The 24,237-nt window shown below is 34.8% G+C and overlaps 1 protein-coding gene across 1 annotated transcript; it reads right to left on the bottom strand.

Moving 5' to 3' along the window:
• Positions 1 to 21,363: 21,363 nt before the first annotated feature.
• LOC105769843 (60S ribosomal protein L3) lies at positions 21,364 to 23,687 on the bottom strand. Its single transcript, XM_012590758.2, has 6 exons — positions 23,616 to 23,687; positions 23,255 to 23,349; positions 22,982 to 23,092; positions 22,482 to 22,786; positions 21,937 to 22,346; positions 21,364 to 21,815 (listed from the first exon to the last, which is right to left on the bottom strand). The coding sequence occupies exons 2-6, from the start codon at positions 23,337 to 23,339 to the stop codon at positions 21,557 to 21,559; spliced, it is 1,170 nt and encodes a 389-aa protein (XP_012446212.1). The 5' UTR covers positions 23,340 to 23,349; positions 23,616 to 23,687; the 3' UTR covers positions 21,364 to 21,556.
• Between the last annotated feature and the right edge of the window lie 550 nt (positions 23,688 to 24,237).

Here is a 24,237-nt window from a genome sequence, read left to right as displayed (position 1 = left end):
CTATTTTATGGATATATGGTAAGTTAAATTCTGTGTTATACGAACTTACTAAGCTTAAATGCTTACTCTTTGTTATTTTCCATGTTTTATAGTAATTCAGAAGCTCATACGGGTTGGAAGCTGGTTGGAGCTATTTCACACTATCCATCGATCCTTTTAGTACTTTCAGTAAATTAATTCCTGTTATAATGCCATTTGTAGGTTAATTTGACCAATGTTGGCATATAATTGTTTTGTTGAGATTAGCCACTTATATGACTTGTGTTTGATATATTTTTATGCATATATATATATGTGACATTACCATATTTGATGTGTGTTTAATATGGTAGAATGATGAAAAGTAAAGTGTAGTTTGAATATGCATATATGTATTTGGTCATTTAGGTAAGTTTGGATACTTGGTTGACATGTTTTTAAGTTGTCATTTGAGGTGCCTAAGGGCATATTGGTTGTGTGTGGTGATATTTCTTGTTTAAGACTTGATTTTGGCTTGTTTTGAATGTCTTGTTATGGCTTGTTGATGCGCAAAAATGTTAAGTTAGGTTGGTGTCAAATTGGGTAAGAAATGTGACTTAGAAAATGACCTATTTTCATCCACACGGGCAGAAACACGAACGTGTGTCTCAACCATGTAAGACACACGGTCAGGTGACACGGTTGTGTGTCCCCTGTATCTTTTAAATTGCGTAAGTCAGTATGCTCACACGGCCTAACACACGAGCATGTGGTTTGGCTGTGTGGCCCAAGTCAAGAAGTTACACGGGCACGACCACGGACTGGGACACAGCTGTGTGTCCCTATTTCGAATGTCCACACGGTCTAAGACACGGACATGTCTATTGGCTGTGTGACCCCTGCAACTTTAAAAAAATTCAATATTTTTTGAAAAATTCTTTGAGTACCCGATCTAGTCTCGACTTGTTTCTAACACGTATTTTGGGCCCCAAGGGCTCGTATAAGGGACAATATGTTTAATTTCAATTAGTTTTTGACATGATTATTATATTATATGAAATGTCTGTTTATTTGATTTGTAAACTCCAGTAATGCTCCGTAACCCTGTTCCGGCGATAAATATGAGTTAGGGGTGTTACATTTATTGGTATTAGAGCTACAGTTTAGTCGATTCTCGGATTGAACGTAGCATATACGAGTATAGCTATACATGCCATTATATAACCTGTGATAGTGTGATATCTCCTGACCGTTTTAAAACATGTTTTCATATAACAATGTCATCCAATTGAGTTGATTCTGATGAAGTAAAGAGTAACGCTCAAGCCTCCGTTCAAAGAGTAGTTTCAAGTAGTACGAGGCCCGTATTTGAGGGCCGGGGAAGAGAAGCTAAAAAAGCCTTCTTCTAGGTGAGTGGTTCACTGAGTTTGTACAAACGAACTCGGTTGCTCAACAACCTCTACCCCCTCATGTTCCTAAATCGGTTCTCGTTGTCCTCAAAGTACAGAACCTATCAGAGTTGGTAAGCCTCCCGTTGATAAGATCTGTAATTAAGTACGGTGCTGAAAAATTCCCAGCTGCAGTTGAGGATGATCCCGAAAGAGCTAAGTTCTGGTTAGACAATACTATCAGAGTTCTTGATGAATTGTCTTGTTCACAAGCTGAATGTCTTAAGTGTGAGGTATCTCTATTAAAAGATTTAGCTTATCAGTGATGGAATACATTGATTTATGTTATGCTGAAAGATCGGGTCACTTGGGAATTCTTTCAAACCGAGCTCCGAAAGAAATACATCAATCAAAGGTTTCTTGACCAGAAACGTAAAGAATTCTTGGAGCTTAAATAGGGTCATATTGCAGTGTCCGAATATGAACAAGAATTTGTTCGATTAAACAAATATGCTCTAGAATGTATTCTGGCTAAGACTGCAATGTGTGAGCGGTTTGAAGATGGCTTAAACTAAGATATAAATCTATTAGTCGAGATCCTTGAGTTGAAAGAATTTGTTGTATTGGTTGATCGGGCATATAAAGCTGAAGAGCTAAGTAAAGAGAAAAGACACGCTAAAATTGAAGCCAGAGACTCGAGAAAGAGATTGATGGGAAAGTCATACCAGCTAGTATCAAAAAAATCTAAAGAATAACACTACCATTTTACTACTTCTGCGAGATACTCCGGTAGAGACAGAGGTACCCGACGCTCTAATCCTAAATCTCAGGCTACATCTATAGCGAATGTGGGTAATGCTAGAAACACTAGACCCAAGTGTAAGCACTGGAACAAGCCACATTATGGTGAGTGTTGAATGAAGAGCAGAGCATGTTTCAGATGTGGTTCTTTTGACCACTATCTTAGAGATTGCCCGGAGAAATCTGAGAAAGATAATATTCAAAATTTGAGGCCGAGCAGCACAACTGTGAGAGGTAGACCACCTCGTAATCCTAAAAATATGAGTGGTAGCCTGTGAGTGGTAACCGTGGTGTGACGAAAGACTACTGTAAGGTCTAAGGCACAAACACTAGCTAGGGCTTATGTTATTCATGCACGCGAAGATGCTTATGCGCCAGATGTTATTACGGGTACTTTCTCTCTTATTGATACTGATGTAACTGCTTTAATTGATCCCGGAGCGAGTCATTCATATGTTTGCACAAAGTTAGTGTCTAGTAAAAATTTACCCATTGAGTTCATTGAATTCGTGGTTAAAGTATCAAACCCTCTGTTGAGAGTTAACCAAGTCAAACTAGACTTGTTATCACTCCTATTCTTTAGGATCGTATTCTACTTAAAATTTAAATTCAAATTGTGAATAGCTGTAGATAACACTCTGATATAATCTTGTATATATTTGCTATCAATAGTCAAATTCAAGTGAGCTAAATTTACAAACCAAAATCACTATTCTTCATGGTATCAGCCTGCCAGTAGAAGGTTTCAATCACCGTCTTCTCTCTTTTTTTTTCTTTTCTTCCTCATGGCCAATTCATTGTTTCTCTCCACCTTCCATGCCAAATCAAATCACCATCAAGCTTACTCCTCTAATTACCTCTGTGGAAAACACAAATGACCCTCTCTTATATAGCTAAAACTCATGCATCATGTCGACGCATGCAGACTCCTCCCAAGACCGTTGACAATGCTTCTAACCCGGCCTATGAGCCGTGGTTTCTTAAGGACCAAATGGTTCTTAGCTGGATCCTTGGCTCGTTGTCTGAGTCTGTGCTATCTCAGGCAGTCGGAACCACTACCGCATTCGCAACTTGGACAAAGCTGCATCAAACTTTTGCTTCCGGATCTCGGGCTCAAATCCGGACCCTTAAAGGCTCTCTTCATGCCTTGTCTCGTGGCGATGAATCAATCGTCATATACATGGATCGTGCGAAACGGATTTTCGATCAACTCGGTGCTCTAAATGCGGCTATTTCTGAAGACGATCTTGTCGATCATATTTTACGAGGACTTGGTGCTGATTATCGACCATTCGTTCGCAATCTAGAGGTAAAACTACAGTCAACATCCTTTGATGATTTGTTGGGCTTATTACTTTCTGAGGAATTACAATTGAAAACTGTTCAAGAGCCTCGTCATCCAACTGCCGTTGCCCACTTTGCTGGTCGGCAGTCTTCTGCTTCCGCTAATTGTGGACGGGTTAAATAACGATGAAGCTTAATGGCAATTATTCGATCGTGGCGAGCCGCCTCCCAAGGATCCAACATGTTACAACTGCAAGGGACGTGGCCACACAAGTTGTCAGTGTCCTAGCCCAAGATATGCCGAGTCCTACCCCAAACCCTCAGCAAACTATAGCTCATCTCCTCAAACAAATCCCAAGCCATGGATCGTTGATACCGGTGCCACTCATCATTTGATATCTGAATTGAGAAACCTGGGCATTCATTCTGAGTATATTGGTTCCGATGAAGTTACTCTTTCCAATGGTAAAACCTTATCTATCTCTCGTGTTGGCTCGTCTGTCTTAACTCTTAATTCTCATCCTTTCAAATTGTCTAATATTCTTCATGTTCCTGAGGCTAGCCTAAATTTATTGTCTGTTCCTCAGTTTACACTCACTAATTATGTCTCTGTTGAATTTTTCCATGATTATTTTGTGATTAAGGATCGATGGACGAAGCAAACTCTGCATAGAGGGTACATCAAGAATGGTTTATATCGCCTAGCCACGGATCCAGTATCTCCTGCTTGTCATTCAGTTTCGTTGTCTACATAGCATGCTAGACTAGGCCATGCTTGCTCAAACACTGTCAATAAAGTTCTTAGTTTCAATAAATTGTCTGCTTCTAATAAGCATGGTTCATCTCTTTGTGAAACTTGTTGTGTTAGTAAATCACACAAATTGTCTTTTTCGGATTCTACTTATGAAGCAAAACAACCATTAGAGTTAGTTTGTTCGGATTTGTGGGGTCCTTCTCCAATTGCTTCTAGTGATGGTTTTCTATATTATGTGGTGTTTTTTTATCATTATAGCAAATATACTTGGATCTATTTTCTTCGTCGTAAATCGAATGTTTATAATTGCTTCATTCAATTTCGTGCTATTGTTGAGAAATACTTTGGTTTACCTATTAAGCAGTTCCAATCCGATTGGGGTGGGGAATTCCAAGCCCTTGAAAAATATTTGGCCTCTGAAGCTATAATCCAACGCAGCTCTTGTCCCCATACCCCTGAACAAAATGGCTGGGCCGAAAGAAAACACCGTCATATAACCGAAACTGGTCGCGCCTTATTATATCATGCCTCTGTCTCTCCCAAATTTTGGGATCATGCCTTTGTTGCTGCTGTATACACTATCAACCGTCTCCCAACTCCAAAATTACACCATAAATCACCCTACCAAGCTCTTTTTCATCGTGACCCTGATTACAAGTCATTGAGAATTTTCGGTTGTTGCTGCTATCCCTGGTTGCGTCCATACACCAAAAATAAGCTTGAGCCTAGGTCTGCCAAATGTGTTTTTCTTGGTTACAGTGTTCTTCACAAAGGTTATAAATGTTTATCTTTGTCCACCAATAAAGTGTTTTACTCACGCCATGTTATTTTTGATGAACAGGTTTTTCCATTCAAGTCAAGTGATGGGCACGTATCGGTTCTCGGTCCTCCACCTTCCCCGACAACCATTTTTTCTCTTGGTCGTCGCTCCGACTCTAATCCATTACCTGCCGTCCCACTGCCTACAGCCCAATGCCCCAACCAGCAGCTCCCTACTTTCCCAAGTACCCCCCACCGCCTACCAATCAATCTCTTGCCATCACCACCGTGTCCTCCCAACCTGCTCCTATTGTTCCCAATGACCCTATCACATTCCCGATAGGTTCTAACAGTCCCAATGCTTCTCCTACCACTGCTCAGGCACCTACAGTGCATCATTCAATGACTTTACGCTCTCATACTAGTTCACTTAAACCAAAGGTTTTTCATGCTACTGCGTCCACTACACTGTCAGCCCCTTCGTCATACACTGAAGCAGCAAAACAGCAAGTATGGCGTGCTGCAATGGGAGAAGAAATTGATGCTCTTCTATCAAACGGCACATGGGATCTTGTTCCTCGTTCTCGAGCCTCGAATATCATTGGTTGCAAGTGGGTATACCGTGTAAAAACAAAAGCGGATGGTTCCTTCGATAGATGTCGTGCGCGGTTGGTTGCAAAAGGGTTTCATCAACGACCAGGCCTTGATTACATTGAGACTTTCAGCCTTGTTATAAAGCCGGCCACCATACGGTTAATTCTTTCCATTGCCGTCAATCGTCATTGGCCCATTCGGTAACTTGATGTTTCAAATGCCTTTCTTCACGGGACTCTTGATGAAACTATTTTTATGGAACAACCATAGGGATTTGTTGATCATTCTAAACCCGATTTTGTGTGTGCTCTAAAGAAATCGCTATATGGTTTAAAGCAGGCGCCACGCGCTTGGTATTTTTGCCTTTCGAATGCACTACAACAGCTTAGTTTTCACAGTTCTAAGGCTGACAGTTCGCTGTTTATATATTCCGGTAATGACGAGTATTCATATTTCTTGGTCTATGTTGATGATTTGGTGTTGACAGGATTATCCTGTTCGCTGTTACAACGATTTATTGCTCAACTTGGGAAGGTTGTTGCGCTCAAGGATTTAGGACCACTATCCTATTTCTTGGGTGTTGAAGTTGCGTGGTTCTCGAGTGGCTTGCAGCTCACGCAATCTAAATATATCAAAGATTTGCTCCATCGTGCGAATATGCAAGATGCCTCGTCGGTTCGACTCCTTCAACGCCGCAGCCGACCTCACCAAGACTACTTCTTCTACCTTTGAGGATCCTAAGCTTTATCGACAGGTTGTTGGGTCTCTTCAATATTTGGCACTCACTCGCCCCTACATAACCATGACAGTGAACAAAGCTGCACAATTTATGCATTCTCCTTGCCTCCATCATTGGCAAGCAGTGAAACGGATCCTACATTACCTCCGCGGCACAATAGATCATGGTCTCGTGCTTCGCTCTTCTCGCCAAGCTTCACTTGTTGCTTTTTCGGATGCTGATTGGGGTGGCGACAAGCTTGATCGAAAGAGCACTTCTGCATATGTTGTCTTTCTTGGCCCCAATCCGATCTCTTGGATTTCTCGTAAGCAAAAGACTGTCGCTCGTTCAAGCACGGATTCGGAATATCGAGCTTTAGCATCACCGCCGGAGGTTTATTGGCTTCATGCCTTCTTCGGAACTCAATTACAAGCTTCCAACAACGCCGAAAGTATGGTGCGATAACGTTTCCGCTACCTAACTAGTCTGCGAATCCGCTTTTCATTCTCGTAGCAAGCACCTTGAGTTGGACTTTCATTTTGTCCGAGACCAAGCACGCCGGAAGAATCTTCTCGTCTCCTATATTCGACCATTGATCAAATAGCCGATGTCTTGACGAAGCCTTTATCGACAACTCGGTTTCTTACGCTTCGAGACAAAGCGATGGTGACTTCCCCATCCGCTTATGGGTCATTGAGAGTTAACCAAGTCAAACTAGACTTGTTATCACTCCTATTCTTTAGGATCGTATTCTACTTAAAATTTAAATTCAAATTGTGAATAGTCAGAGATAACACTCTGATATAATCTTGTATATATTTGCTATCAATAGTCAAATTCAAGTGAGCTGAATTTACAAACCAAAATCACTATTCTTCACCCTCTAGGTCAGTATGTGTTAGTTGATAAGGTTTGCAAGAACTGTTCGTTAATGATTCAGGGTTATAAAAGAAGGGTTAGATCCCTTCATTGGCTCTAAGAAGTTAACATCAGAGAAATACGTGGCCTTAAAGAATTGACTAACGAAATTATTTGGATGCGAAATAAATCGAGATGATTGTTTACCCAATCATCAAATTAAAATAATAGAGATCCCAAAATTCCATACCTCTAAATATTTTAGGTGCACATAGCATGTCTCATCCTGCCCAACAGATAACTTTGTTTTATTATCACCACAAAAAAGAATTCAACATTTATATATATGTTTTTAAAAGATAAGGATAATTATGAAATGATAATTAATATATACGTGAAATGTTAATACAGTGAATTGAATGAGGTTCCTCTCTTTAATCGCTGCGCAAATTTCGGTTGTAAAGTAATTGTGCAATATATTTAAAATTTAGAGGCGAACCAAAGAAATGCATTTTAGTATGCTTCAGTAAAGCATTTTCACATTATATTCTTGAAATTTCAATGAAAGAAAAAGAAAGGCAACATAAAATAAAAAAAGAAATCTAAAAGGGCCCAGGCATCATGGAAAAGAAGAATAAATTGAGATTGATGATATGGACTAAAACAATCTTATTTTTGGAAAAGAAGTGCTTGTTTTTTGTTATTTTCCAGGGTTTTTAATAGCTTAAATTTAAACGAAGTAATGTGAAACTGAAAGGCCAAGAAACTTGCTAGCTACGTAATTGACCAACAACAGCTTCCATTTACGAATTTGAATTTATAAAGGATCATGTTTTAATGGGATTTCACGCCTTTTTTCTTTTCTTTTTTTTTTTTTATAAAAAACGAGCCATTTTGTTTTCCAAGGTGGTTTTAATATTTCAGAATCATGATCTCTTTTCTGAAATGAGTAAAAAAACATTTCAGAATTGAAAAAGTATATTAATTAAACTATAGGTATATGTTACCAATTAACGACGTTTTTTAACACTGCTAAATGAAAATTTATATTAGAAATTTTATAACAACATTTTACGGGGCTTTAGCTACAAAACTCTCTAAAATTTACTATATGATGATGCCCCGCTAAATGTATAAAAAGCAATGTTGGGGGCGGAGCTCCGCAATATGTCTCTGCTCCAGTGGTGATCGTTATCAAATGTACAAGGGTTATAACTTTTTAACAAGTCAGCTTCTCCATGTCCATGCAATCATCATTAATTCCATATACTTTAAATACATTCCACATCATATTTGAGTTAGTAGTTAAACACTTAAACTAATAATAAAATAGATAAAACGACTTAATTGATACTTGGAAAGCTTAGTTAGGTTGAGAACTAATTTAACAAAAATGGGTGATCCTTATATTTTTAGTACAAAAACGAATTCAGGAAGCCCTGAAGCTCAAATTTTAATATATGGAGACCACCTCTGTTTTCATTTATGTTGGAAAATTATAAGAATTTCACCCTCCAACATAAAGCTTTGATGTGTGACCATATCAGGATTTCATTTACCAGGATTTGCAGATTCAGTGATAAATATTCGCTTGTCAAATAGAATTCAATGTGGATTCAGTAAAGTAGTCCAGTCTTGGTTCAGCAGAAAATGACGCATGCATTGATCGCCAAATATACCCTCTAGCGGCGCCGTTGGCCATGTCTCTACCACATAAATTCAAAATGTGCTGATCTTTAAGACCCTTTTTTTGTTTCTAATGATCATTGTCTATCCGAAAATGACTTGATTTTGGGGTGGATGAGTGGTGGCACCTGTTTTTTAATTAGCTAAACAAACCGAAAGCGACCCTTCAAAAGTGTCAAATTTGCAAGGACTTTGGGTGCATTGTATCCCTACTCTCTCTCTCTCTTCCCCCTCCATGTGTAATGTGTTGGGGATGAAATGCTTGTTTTTTTATGTAGATACTATTTGGAGGGGGTATAGGTTATGTTGACTGTAACCTAGTAGTTGTACTAGTAGGGAAAATAAAAACTATTTATTTTCCAAATTTATGTTTTAACTATATATTTTATTGCTTAATAGAAATATAAATTAAATAGTTTGTAGCTATTTATTATATATAAAAATATTTTAATCTTATGCCGTTTAATGATTATTTGTACCACCTGCACTATTGTTTTTTCAACTGGGGATCTTTCTTTTTAGTGTTCAAGTTCATTGCATCTCAAAATTTCATTAATCACACTGCACTTTCGCTTTCAACCCCTACCTATTTTTTTGGTTTAGTTTTTATTTAGATTTTAGAGACCACGTTGTTCAAGAGCATGGATCGCTTTTCCCTCTTTTGGTGAGAGATGTTATCCCACTACCCTAAGGCTTTGGCTATTGGCGCCATTTACATAATCCTGTGTATTAAAATTGGAATTCCAATTTCCAAATATACAAACTAGCACCATGTGGGGAATAATAAAATGGTTGGTAAAAGAATATGAATAATTTTTATTTTGATAAAAATTTAAACATTTCATTTCAAGTGAATTAGACTTGGTTATTTTCTTTTTTAAAATTAAATGGAATGGTGAAATGAATGTGAGTGGCGGTGAGCCGGTGGCCCACTTCATTGTGAAACTGGTTTAAGATGAGTGTGACAAAAGGGATAGTAGAGTGAAGTGAAAGAAGGGTTGCAAAGGTGGTGGCTTCTCATTGGTCCTTCGGTTGTTTGGTGTCGCAAACTTTTCTTTGAAGTGTTACAGCTACAGGCAAGCAGGGCGCACGTGTACGTTTTTAAGGTAATTTTACTCCCGAAATTTGGGTATAAAGCAGCTTGCTTGTAACAAATGATAATCGCAATTATACTGTGTGTAATTAAAGCATTTTGGACTATCAATAAAAGAAAGCTAGGTGTTTCTGGATTCCTACTCATCTCACCTTTGGCAGCCACGTAATTCCCACATTCTTGCAGCTTTCCAGATACAGGAACGAGTAACATGTGCTAGACAGTAGTCCACAGTTCTATTTCATTTTCTTCTTTTCTGTCTTGTCATTGATGCTATGCACTTGGACCCAACCAATCAAAAGACTGAAAAAAGTAGGGACTCGTATTCCTTTTACACTAGAAAAAAGGAGAACAAAAGAAAACATTACACATGGTCCTACATTACAGTGAAAGAAGCGCCAAAGTTACATACATATAATCAAAATCTGAATCAAACTCTCTTGATTTAACACCACTACACCTAAATCTTACTCTATTTACTCTACTCAACCGCACCAAATTAACCCTTTGTTTTTTTACAAGAAAATGAATTATTAAACTAAGAGAATGTAGCGGGAGACGAAAGTACAGACAAGTTATTTATCTTTTAACCGGTGACGGACTAAAGAGAAATCCTAAGGAATATCTGGACACCGCGAAATCCTTCGTGAATCCAAATTAACCCTTATTAACAGTATTTAACTTGCCTGCATGAATCCATTTTAATTACATGCATAATCGTATTATCAGTTTTGCCACTAATGGAAAGTACGCGCTGCACTGAGATAAGTAACTCAAATTATATTTTAAAGATAACACCTTTTTGTATGGGATATAGGAAATTTGAGATAAGAGAGGCAGAGTAAAAGTACTATACGGCTGATATAGTTATGAGAGCCGCAATATTTATGAATGATCTGCTGACAGAGTGCTGTCTCTGTCAAAATATTCCCTACAATATACTAAACTGATCACATAGATATCCATTGGCGGGATGTCCAATAATTACAATTGATGGCAGAAGATATGAAGCAGCCTCCAACACTAAGGGAAGTGGTGGGAGGGGCGATTTTTCATAACCAATTAAAAAACTCAAACATAAAGGCCGCTAAACAGACTCCAAACTTCAACTTAGGACTGCTCCTTGTAGTTTGACTTTTTGGATGAAAGAAAGATATTGAGAAGGTGAGAAAATCATAAAAAGTTTCCCGGCTCCTTTTGTTTTGTTGCAGCTCATGTCCTAGTATTTTCAGTAGGACATCTGTAGACCTAGTCAGAAAATCTCATCTCCAAAACAAACAACTCAACAGTTTCACAGTGCTTGAAAAAGCTGACAATTGACCAAGTTTACAGTTTAGTAGGTGTGGAGAGATCAAATCCCAGTTACCATGAAAACCTCATAACCCTGTGAGCTATGACAATTACAGTGCAGTCAGCTAGTTGACAATGGATTGGTCCTTCTGGGCCTTAACTGTTGCAAAACTTAATTCGGCCCATAGACCAGAAATTAACACTAAAACCCATATAGTTATGGTCCACCTTAACAAAAACTCAAGTTTGTCGCAAGGTTAGGTCCTTTGCATTGCTGAAACCGGCAGTGCTAATGGCTCCACCAGGGCATGTTGGACTTTAATTTTCATTATACATTTTTCAAAAGTATAAATTATAAATGTTAAAACTGAACATCGATAATGGTAATATAGAACGATCGTAAAGTAATAAGAAAGAAAAATAAAACATAGATTTTACGTGAAAACCCTTTCCAGAAAAAAACTACGGGTAGAGGAGAAGAAAATTCACTAATTTTGAAAATCGAATGATACAAAAGGAGTTTCGACTACATCTATTTAAAGGTTGAACAACCTTATTCTAATTAATGTCAAATAGAAGTGTAATTCTATACGGATTCTACTTATGCAAATTTTTTCTCCGAATTAGACCTAAGGTCAGGTTATCATCGGGTTCGAATGCGGGAGAAGGATATTCATAAAACTGCCTTCAGGACACATGAATGACACTATGAGTTCATGGTCATGCCTTTTGGCTTGACTAATGCACCTTCTAGTTTTCAAGTTTTGATGAACCAAGTGTTTAAGCAGTTTCTCAAGTTTGTACTGGTTTTCTTTGATGACATCCTTATATATTTCAAGGATTGGTAAGATCATTTAAGACATTTGAGGGAGGTTCTTCAACTGTTGAGGGGCAACCAGTTGTGTAACACCCATAACCCGTTTCCGTCATCAGAATAGGGTTACGAAGTATTACCTTACCTTACGAAACTTTTTAGAACAAATGGCTAACAATCATTTAATTATATTAACAAAATTCATAAATAATTCAAAATGGAATAACCATACATTTACGGATCTTAAATCAGGCCTTCGAGGTCTTAAAATTAGTTTAGAAACAATTAGGGACCAATTCGAGACAAAACAAAAAATTTGGGACAAAAATAAAAATTTTCAAAATAGGGATCAAATACACATCATGTCTTTCAAAGTCATTAAATATGTTATAATACCATGATTTACGACCTGATGAACAACTTACGGATACGAATACACAAACAATCTAACTGAAACACGCCAATCGCTCATAAGAGCTAAACCACCAGATAACACGTCAATTTCTCGTAAGAGCTAATCAACCCGATAACACGCCAATTGCTCTGAAGAGCTAGTCCAATCAAAAACATGCCAAATGCTCATAAGAGCTAATTCACTCGATAACACGTCAAAACAGGGAGTATAACACTAGAGTTCGCAACAAATGTTGAACCTTGGCCTACTCGGGAAATATATATATTACACCATATCAATCTCCACTCCAATCCCCACATAACACGCCGTCATTCAGTTGTATTCTATCTCGCGTTCATCCGGGCCAAGTACTGAAATTTAATAACATTTTCCCAACAACTTTATAGCATCAATTAAACAATTAATATCAACTATTTCATATCATATCATCATACAATTCATATACATATTGAATTATAAATCGAACAAACTTACAGGTCTGATTTGCAGTAACAGTCCAGAATAGCTCAGTCAACGATTGACATTGTATCAATTCATAATTTTCAATTTTCAATTACACACATCAATATAATTCAAACATTATACAATTAAGGTGCATAATACATTTAAAAATGCACTAGATTTAAATCGTATGAACTTACCAGACTAAATTGCAGCAACGACAAAGTACATGAGCTATTTGATAATTTTCTTTTTTCCTAGGTTTTCCACTCGTTTAGGATCTAAAATAATAATCTCATTCAATTCACTAATTTTAACAGCAATATTAATTCATTTTATGCAATTAAGTCCTTTTTGACATTTTTACAAATTTGCCCCCAATATTTTACTTTTATACAATTTAGTCCCTAAGCCCAAAACATGCAATTTAACCATTTTTATTCAAATTTCATTTCAGCCAAATTATTCGCTATTTCTCTACAGCCCATACATGCTGTTATTTCACATCAAGTCATTGTACTTTTATCACTTTAAGATTTAGTCCTTAAACATTGAAATTACCAAAAATTACTTTACAAAAAAGTCCTATCTAGCAATCAAGCTCAATAATTTTTCATAAAAGTTCAAGAATACACTAATTCATTAATGACATAATCCAAAACATTTGACAGTTTCATAAATTAGACCCCGGGTTTGCTAGATTAAGCTAATACGAACTCAAAAACATAAAAATTACTAAAATTGAGTGAGATTTCACTTACCTATCAAGAAATCAAAGCTTGGCCGAAGGTCTCCCAACCCTAACCATGGCTATTCGGGTTTCCTAGAAAGAAATTTGAAGATGATAGGTTTTAATTCTTTTATTTTATGTTTTAATTTAATTTATAATTTGATATTTACAAATTTACCCTTAGCCATAATTAAATAATTAATTTAGTCTTGTCCAAATTTGTCCACTATAACTTTATATGGTTTATTTACCATTTAAGGAGGGTTTAATTACACCATTGATCCTTCAATTAAATTAAATTCCAACTAAATAAACTTAATTACAATTTAGTCCTAAACTAATTAGGACTAAATGAGCAAATAGCCCAAAATTTAGCAGATTTAATCATGCCACCACCGCTTGGACTTTTTGACCATGGTTTAATTACCATTTTGGCCCCTTTACTAATTTTAATCTATAGTAATTAACTTTTACCTCTTTTACAATTTAGTCCTTTTGCCTAAATTAAGCAATAAATCGTCAAAATTACCGGGCCAAACTTCAATTCACCTATAATACGACACTATAAATATTTAATAAAAATATTTACGGCTTTAAAATACAGAAACGAGGTCCTAATACCTTGTTTTCAATAATCACTTGACTTTTGAACCGAACCACTTATACAAACTTTTAATTCAATTAGTTCAATTCATCAAATCAAAATTCAATATTAAAAAATTATTATTGACTCATATAATTTAAATAGTAATTACACGAACTTACTCATCGGACTTGTGGTCTCAAAACCACTGTTTCCGACACTACTGAAAAACAGGTTGTTACAAGTTGTATGCCAAAAAGTCTAAGTGCAACTTTGGAATTACACAATACTTAGGCTATATTATTTTTTGTTGTTACTGTTAGCATGGACAAATCCAAGGTAGAATGTGTACTTTCATGGTCTGTTCCCCAATCAGTGAAGGATTTAATAGGGTTCCTTGGTTTATTTGGCTATTATAGGAGGTTCATTAAGGGGTATGAAATTCTAGCTACTCCTCTTACCACACTCCTTAGGAAAGGAGTTTCTTGGCACTAGCATGATTCTGCTCAATCAGATTTTTAGCAACTTAAAGAGGTGATTTGTAAGACACTAGTGTTGGTTCTTTTTTATTTCAAAGAAGAGTTTTGTGTGGTGACCGATGCTTATGGGCAAGGAATGGGAGCAATCTTGCAACAGAAGGGCAAAATTGTAGCCTACTTCAGCAAAGCTTTAGGTGTTAGGCACCAGGCTTTGTCTATTTATGACAAAGAGATGATAACAGTGATTTTGGCAGTAAAAAAAATGGCATCCTTACATAGTTGGTCATCATTTCCTAATTAAAACTAATTATCAAAGCCTTAAATTCTTGAATGACTAACAAGCTATCACTCATTATCAACAAAAGTGGGTGACCAAGATGCTTAGATATGACTTCTCTTTTTTTTACAGGAAAGGGGTCCAAAACACAGTAGTTGATGCTTTGTCTCATAGACCTCTTGGGATGGAAGGGCAACTATTTCAGTGTACAAGTTAGACTCATCTCACTTGGTCTGACATTTGGGCTCAAATGTTGGAGTCCTACGCCCAGGATTTTAAGGTCCAACAGATCTATCAGGAGCTTCAGTTACAAGTACATACACATCCTAAATATTCATAGGATGGTGCACTCCTTAGAAAAAAAGGAAAAATCATGGTGGGCAGCAACAACACACTAAGGAAAATACTTTTTGATTTGTTCCATGGGGGTCATTGGTGGACACTCAGGAATGCAAGCCACTAGACACAGGCTGGCTAGCATTGTCTATTGGGTTTTCCAAGGATGCGCGAAGATGGACCAGGGAGTGTATAGTTTGTCAAACATGTAAGGGGGATTCAGTATACCCTGGCTTGTTACAACCTCTACCAATCCCTGAGAAGGCCTGGTCAGACATCAGTATGGATTTTGTGGAAGGTTTGCCAATTTCAAGAAGGAAGAGTACCATTTTGGTGATAGTGGATAGACTGACAAAATATGGTAATTTCATAGCCCTGAGCCATCCCTTCACTGTTGCTTCAGTGGCTTATGAGTATTTGTAGCAGATTTATAAGCTTCATGAAGTCTCCAAGTCAATTGTTTCTAATAGGGATAAAGTATTCTTGAGCCATTTTTGGCAAGATTGTTCAAACATCTTGGCATTCAACAACACCTCTCCACAGCCTATCATCCTCAAATGGATGGTCAGACTGAAGCTTTGAACAAATATTTGGAAGGTTATTTAAGGTGTATGTCAAAGGAGAAACCCTCTAATTGGGCAACATGGCTTCCTTTAGTTGAATGGTGGTACAACACCACCTATTAGTCAACCATTCATATGATGCCTTATGAAACCCTATATGGGCAGGAACCACCAATTCACTTACCTTATCTGGCTGGGGTGTCTTGAGTAGCTGCAGTGGACAGGTGCCTTCAGCATAAGGAAGGTGTAAGGGATTTATTGCGATTTCATATAAAAAGGACTCATGACAGAATAAATCAGATAACTGATAACAAAAGATCTAACAAGGAATTTGAAGTAAGAGACTTGGTGTATGTGAAGTTGCAGCCAAATCGACAACATTCATTGAAGAAGTTCAAGAATCAGAAACTTGCTCCATGATATTTTGGACCTTTCCTTGTGGAATCTCGAGTTGATAAGGTTGCTTATAAATTAACCTTACCTGTCACTGCTAAGATCCACTCTACTTTCCACGTGTCACAACTCAAGAAACATACAGGAACAATTATTGTTTCATCTGTGTTGCCAGTTACTCATGCAGATGACCCCATGATCAAGGAACCGGTTTGGGTTTTGGATAGATGGATTGTAAGAAAGGGAACACAATTATCACTAAAGTTTTGGTGGAGTGGGCTGACACTTTTCCAGAAGACTCGACCTGGGAGAATTGAGTGACCTTCACCAACGTTATCCACGGTTTGATCCTTGAAGACAAGGATCTGGTTCGAGGGGAGGGTACTTGTTATGAGTTAATTTCCTTACCGTTAATCATTTTTAAATGGTTGTTATGTTAGTTAACTTTTAATTTATGTTTTAATTGTAATAATGAAACATGGCGTTTAGGAGGGGGTTTAGAATCATTTACTAAAACAATGTGTTTGGCTTTGGGTTCATTAGCACAAAATGCTTCGTTTTGGATAGGGGAATTAACCGCTACCAGGCTGTAATCGATTGTTGCTTCCCTCTTTTATCATGAGTGAGGGTGAGCCAGAATCAATTATGAAAATAGAAGGAAATTGTTACTCTCTTCTCTCATTAGCTCATAAAAAATTCTCTCTTCTTCTTCCTTTAAATTCTCTTCAAGATCCTAATTTGTTATAAAGATTCAGGTCACACAATTCTAACAATAAATTTCAACGAAGCAAATGGCAGTATTAGGGAATCAGAAAATACCTTAATTTCTCTCTTTCAATAATGTCATAAATGTCGATAGAAATCATGCGAAGAGCAACTTAATGTGTATGTGTAAGTTTGTGCGTTGACCCTTGGCCATTTTTCATCATTAAATTGTGAACAAATTAAACCAAAAATAAAATAATTGAGTTATTTGTCTAGCAATTTGGATGTTTTAAGACAGATAAATTTTTTAAGGCAATGAGGTTGAAACCTAAATTTTGATTTTATACTGAAATTTTAATCTAAGTTAAAGTTTTTAGCTTTTGGTTTTTTAAAATACTTTTAATGAAATTATATTTTTATCCTTCATTAAATATTTTATTTTATAATACTATGTTTAAAATTGTCGTTTTATTTTTCAAAATCATTTTTAACGACTACAATAAACACAATCAAATTTTTAAAAGCACTTATTGAAAAAAAATCATAACACTTTTCAACCACAATGATAAAATAGCCCCAAGTGTAAAAATATTCTTACAATTATAAATAATACATATTTGAATCAATTATGATCAAAATTAAGTATTAAAAGCAAAATCAAATTAATAGCTGAAATTTATTTGAAATCAAATCAAAATAACTCTAAAACATCTCATATGATAACATTTAAACTCAAATAAATTTAAATGCAATTCATGGTCTAAATCTCAAAACCTGCTAACAGCCTCATTCACATACAATCGATAATTTAATTGTGTGATTAGACTTATTCATGGGTTGGGTTACCTATCCAGGCTCAAAGGTCTACCCGAAAAATGGGAGGGTTTGAACTAAATATGAAGCCAAAAAATGGGCTTGGCTAAAATTTAAGGTATGTTTTCTATATAGGTCAGGCCTTGGGCAAGAAATTTTTTGCTCCGAGCTCAACCCGACTCGAATATATTATGTTATAAAAAAATATTATATTAATTATATATTTATATTTATATTAAATCACTAATCCAATAACAATTAAATCCATTACCCAAAACCTAAAACAAACTTACCCAACTAAATAACCCAACCCAAAATATAAAATTTTAAAATTATATTTAATACAATAAGATATTTATTATAGTTATTTGGTGTTTTTAATATAATAAAATATTTTTATATTTATGGTAGTGTTTTTTAATATAAATAATTTTAATGTGTTAGAAAATTTTATTGTAGCATTTTATAGTACATTTAGTGTATAATATTTTTTTAAATTTTATTTTTAAATAAAATTAATCTAAAATAAATAAATATGGGTGGAATGGGTCGGACCTGAGTTTACCATTCCTAAATTGGATTGAGTTTAGATTAAAAAAAAAAAGCTCATTTTTTAATTGGACTAAACCCAAGCTTAAAAAATTAATCTAGATACCTCGGTCCAAACTGACCTAGCACATTAGCATGTGTAGGTGTAATAAACACACTCCTTGAAATATTTATTTTATTAGGTTGTCGGGTATTTTTTTAATTAATGTCTAAACCCTTTAATGTATTCATCAAAATAAGTAAGAAACGAAATATATTGTCCATTCAAATTACAACAAACAATTAATTAAATAACATCTTCAAACCTATCCTATCATTTTTATTGAAGAGAATTAATGCATGAAAAAGTAAGTAAATATTAAATTAAAACACAAGTGAGAATGTGAAACTACAAAATTTAATCTGAAACCTTGAGATTAAATTTCATGAATCAATGCTACAAAAGAAAAGAAAAGAAAAAACACTGAAGGGGTGAATTGTGGTTTGAAAGTATAAAGTTAAAAGGCAAATAAGATCGTGAACACGTACACACACACTAAGCTCTTGCTGAGGGGATTTGATCAGGGCTCATATCTGTTGCACCTTCCTCCAGGTTTTGCGGCTTTATAATTTTTTTTTTTGAATTACAATAGCAGGGTAAAACTCAAATAACAAACGTAATTAGTGTGATTTGAACCTAAATCACATTTAGGACAATAAACACCCTTAACCATCAGGCTATCACATGAGATTCAACTTTATAATAGCTTTTATGTACATAGATAATTGCAACTAAATATTCAATTCATGCAAGCAAAAGATAGTATCCCTAAGATGAGATATTTTCTATTAAGTAATTAGGAATGGCTGTTCTACCCTAAGCCTAGTAGTCCCTTAAAAGTGTGTTATTTACACTAGCTAATTGTATGAAAAAATTATGTAATAAATCTATAAGAATTTTATATGAAACTCAATGTTGTTTTTGATTGAATTGATAAAGTTAAGAAAAAAATTTTGAGTTTTAAGTTCAAACTTTATCATATACATGTCTTTTTTTTAATTATACATTCAAATACGTTTGGCTGACATCTGAAACAAATCCAAAGAGATAGGTAGGAACTTGGTCCTTCAAATGGAAAAAATTCTTTTAAACCCTTTATAAATAATAAAATTAGAAGTTAATATGTGCCAAAATTTCACTTTAGCTTCTCAAATAAAAGATTTGTATTCAGTCCTTCAAAATGATGAAATCATAAATTATTACAAGATAAAATTACACTTTTCTTCACAAAAAATTATAGATTCTGCCTCCTAAAAATTTTGAGGCTTCACCCGAATAACATGTTATTTTGCATGTGATTTTAAAAAATAAAAATAATATTTTTTCATTACTTGGTAAAGTTGAAAATTTAGATGAAAGAAAATAAAACAATGCATAATTTTGAAAATTATATCTATCTCATTTTCTCCCGTTATCATTTTGATTTGGAATTATTATGGAAAATAATCTTCTTATTTTCTCTTTTATCATCCCACTTTTCATCTCAACCAAACAATATTTCTATTTGATGTGTTGACATTATATGTGTTTACTCTTTCAAGAATCAAATGTTATCTATATTATATATTAAGGGTGTGTTTGGAAATATCAAAGTATTTGGATAAAATGTAATTATTAGGACACCCTCTTATAATTGCAAGGAATTCTAGTTCCTGTATGTGTTTGGTTCACAAAATGTAAGTACATCATGATTTAGTGTGTTATGGTTGGTAGTATAAATTGTAATTATACAAAATAATAATTTTAAAATTTTAAAATATATATTAATTATTATAAAATTATCAATAATACTTAAAAATAATTCTTTGTACAAGTAACAAAACTTAAAAATCAAATCATTGTACATGATATTTTAGTCCAAGAAAATATTTGATAATACCATTATTAATAAAATTAACAAGAAATTTAAACATCTTATGCAATTTTATTTTATTATTCTAGCATTTCATATTTGTACTCCTTGTCATAAATGATTGGTATTTAACCATTTATAAAAATTAATAATAAATAATATGCAATTTAGTTAATTATTTAGTAAGTCAATATATAAAAACTATCTCTTGTAAATAAAAATTTTCATATTATTTTAAAAACATAAATATCCTAAAACTAACAAGATTAGTAAAATAACATATAAATATATTTTAAAAATAAATATCTTAAATTTAAAATACTATTATTATTGTATAAAAATAATTTTTAAAACTTATATAATGTACGTACATGTTTGGAAAACCATAGAATAATTGTTTGAAATTACTTTCAACTTAACTAAGTTGGAAAATTATCAAAAGCACATTCCTTTTACAAAAGAAAGAATAATATTTTAATTTTACTAATTTCCAAAATCATATTTAATTTTTGTATATTTTATAAATTGATATATTTTCCAGTGAATGTGCCAAATTTAATAATTATCAAAGACTTAAAATAACAAGTTATTTTATTGATTTTAATGAAATTATATTATTTGGATCCATTGTTAATAAATCAAATATGACTGTTTATCATCATGACAGAAGCCAATGAGATATATATCAAAATAAGCAATGAACTTCTGACTAGATGATATACATAATAATACATGAACATATTCTTTAGTATATTTTACTGCTAAGAAAAGTACATACAATTTACTCGATAAACTATCAACAGTAAGCAAATATATATATTAAAAATAGTTCTTTGAGCTCGCCTAGCATTGACATAAACCAAACTCAAATCGACTCAGATGTATTAACTTTAATTAGGCTGGTCTCAACAAGAGCCCAACATTGTACATGCTATGCATCGCACAAATCATGATATATGAAGATGGAGAACAATATTCTAGCATGAGTGATGAGTGATGAGTTTGGTTATGAAGGTAAATATCATGATTTTTATTTAATTCTAACAATGTATATCTCATCCCCAAGATCCTTACCATATTCAGTGCTTATACTCTGGTACGCAAGGGATTATAGTCGAACTGCAATCACAAGCAAAAATAGAAAAAGGAAAATAAGAGAAAAACAAGTAAATTCATCTGTTGAGGGTGTGTGGTTTAAGACCAATATATAATGCAAAAACTGTTGAAAATCCTCAGAAGTTCAAACATCCAATCCAGACTGACAAAACAAAAGAAACCCAACTGTTCCATTTCAAAAAGGAATAGAGAATAAGACATACTAAGCATGAAGTAAAGCAAAACCTAAACATACAATAGCCCAAAATTCCTGACCACTTCCCAAACTTATGCCTTGAGTCGACCATAGAACTTCTGTTTTTCCTGTGTTGTCTGGAAACGTCCATGCCCAAACTTTGAGGAGGTGTCGATGAACTTGAGTTTGATTTCCTCCAGAGCCACACGAGATGTCTGGTTAATAAGAGACTGACGAAGTGTAACCACCCTCTTCTTAGGTCCAACACACCCTCCTTTGATCATCAGGTAATCACTTTTCACAACACCATAGTGAGGGAACCCACCAATTGGGGTAATATCTTTCTCAGTCCTGAATAAGGCAAACAGAAATCATTGAAAATTTCCATACAAGATCTTCAAACAACTGCTGATCTCTTAGGAAGTATATATTTAGGTATAATATATGGAGTTAAATGGACAAATACACTAACCTGTCATAATCAGTTATGGCAGAGTGGGTCTCATCACCAACCTTGCCAACCCTGTAGACCTTCTTGTTCATCTCAGTACGGTGGTGGTATCCATTCTGACCTGCCCTGGCAACTGTAAAGGAGACTCTGGCAGGATGCCAGGCACCAATACAAGCAACCTTACGCAGACCTCTATGGGTCTTACGGGGCAGACGTGTGACACCCCAACGAGTGACAACACCTTCATAACCTTTACCCTTTGTGACACCAATAATATCGATCATTTCATCCTTCTGGAAAACAGCATCAATGGGGACTTGCTTCTCAAAGAACTTGTAAGCAAAATCAACCTTGTCAGCAATTGTTCCACCATTGACTTGGATCTCCATCAGGTGTGCCTTCTTCTGCTTCAATCCCTTCATTTTCCTAATCTGTAATGCACTTAAGTCAGAAATTTTTGTCCACCTTGAAACATGTTTAATAAAGAATTACAATCTGAAAATCATGCACTTGACATGAACACTTATGAAGTGCAAAAACAAGAAAACAAGGTAATAATGTTATACCTGAGTGTGAGCCAAGACCCTAATAACAGTTGCATATTTCTTCATCTTTTCCAACTGTGCTTGGATACTCTTCTTCCCTTCTTCACTTTCATACTGCTTTGAGTACTTGACAAAAGCCTTCTTCTTGGACTTGCACCAGTGCTTGTAGAACCGGCGCTTGACTTCCTCACTCAGATGCTGAGCCCAGACGGTGTTCAAGGAGCGAAGGCCACGTGGTGTCTTCACATATCCAACAACCCCAACAATCACCATAGGAGGGGTTTCAATGATTGTAACAGCTTCACATGTCTCCTTCTTGTGAAGCTCTATATGACAAAAAAAGAACACAAATTTCCATTAAAATTCCAATAAAACTTAAAGAACCTTAAACCATTTGATAAATGTAATTCCATCAAAGGAGCTTAACACGTATTCGGGTAAATGAATCTCAAAGAAAAGATAACTGCATCTCAAGCAAAACGGTTAAAATTAATTAGGGAGTTACTTGATGAAAAACTTACTAGATCCGGGTTTTTCGACCTCTCTGACAATGTGTGTCATACCAGCCTTGTACCCCAGAAAGGCAGTGAGCTTGCAAGGTTTGGTAGGGTCATCCTTTGGGAATGCCTTCACTGCATCAACAAAAAATATCATGAGACAAAAATAAAACACAATAACCACACTTTTCAATCGCAATGCTAGAACTTCCAAAGCTATATATTACTAAGAAGCGCATTATCAGCATCACCATACTATTATTGTCGAATAAACAAAAGGAAAATGAAAGAGAATACCTTTTCCTCTGTGACGAGAGGCTCGCTTCCTTGGAAGAAATCCAAGGGAACCATGCCTTGGGTGCTCAAATTTCCTGTGAGACATTCTTCCGCTCCTTCACCACAAAATATAAACAAAATAATTAAATAAATGTCTATAACAAAAGCAATGTTCTTCTTATCGATCTATGGAAATAACAATGAATGAAAGAACCAAAACAGAAAGTTCATTACCTACAACTCAATAAAAGAAATTATAAAGATTTACAGAGTGATACAAATTAAAAGAATATAAACTGAGAAGATAGTTAATTTACTTTCAGTTTCCACCATTTTCAAAGGAAAAGTAACAAAAAGAGAGAATGAAAGAGTTGGGAGTCACCTGCTGTTGCTACTGTTGCTTGCTGGCTGCGGCTGCTCGTACTCCCAAATAGAGACTCACAAAAACCCTACCTGTTGTTTCTTATAAGATGACTAGGATTTTTTTTGGGGGGTAAAGATTTTTTACTTTTTGGTTATCTTATATAATATTGGGAAATTGATTTTTTTTTTTTTACTTATCTCCCTTAAATTCGAAAAATACCCACTTACCTCAAGATTTATAAAAAAAAATACACTAACATATGAGATTTATTTATTAAAATTTTTTAAATAAGATGATAATTCTACCCTTTATTTATTATTCTACTTATTTTATTATCTTTGATCTCTACATTTAATAATTTTAATTTTAAGATAATAAATATCTAAATAATTATAAAAATAATTTGATTATTGTTAAATTAAATTGAAATTATTTATGTGAAGCATAATATATTTTTCAATTACTATTTTTTTAAGTTACAAGTACACTCACATGCAATTATAGTGGTCCATACATTCAAATAACTATAATCGAACTAATCATTATAAAGCATGATTACACTTATAACCATAATATATCAAAGGGTAAACTATCAAAATACTTTAGTCATTTTCTCATTAGTTGCTATTAAATGGGTGAT

Source organism: Gossypium raimondii, chromosome 5 (genome assembly GCF_025698545.1).
Source record: "Gossypium raimondii isolate GPD5lz chromosome 5, ASM2569854v1, whole genome shotgun sequence".
In the NCBI taxonomy this organism is placed as follows: domain Eukaryota; kingdom Viridiplantae; phylum Streptophyta; class Magnoliopsida; order Malvales; family Malvaceae; genus Gossypium; species Gossypium raimondii.
This window is presented reverse-complemented; position numbering and strand designations above follow the sequence as displayed.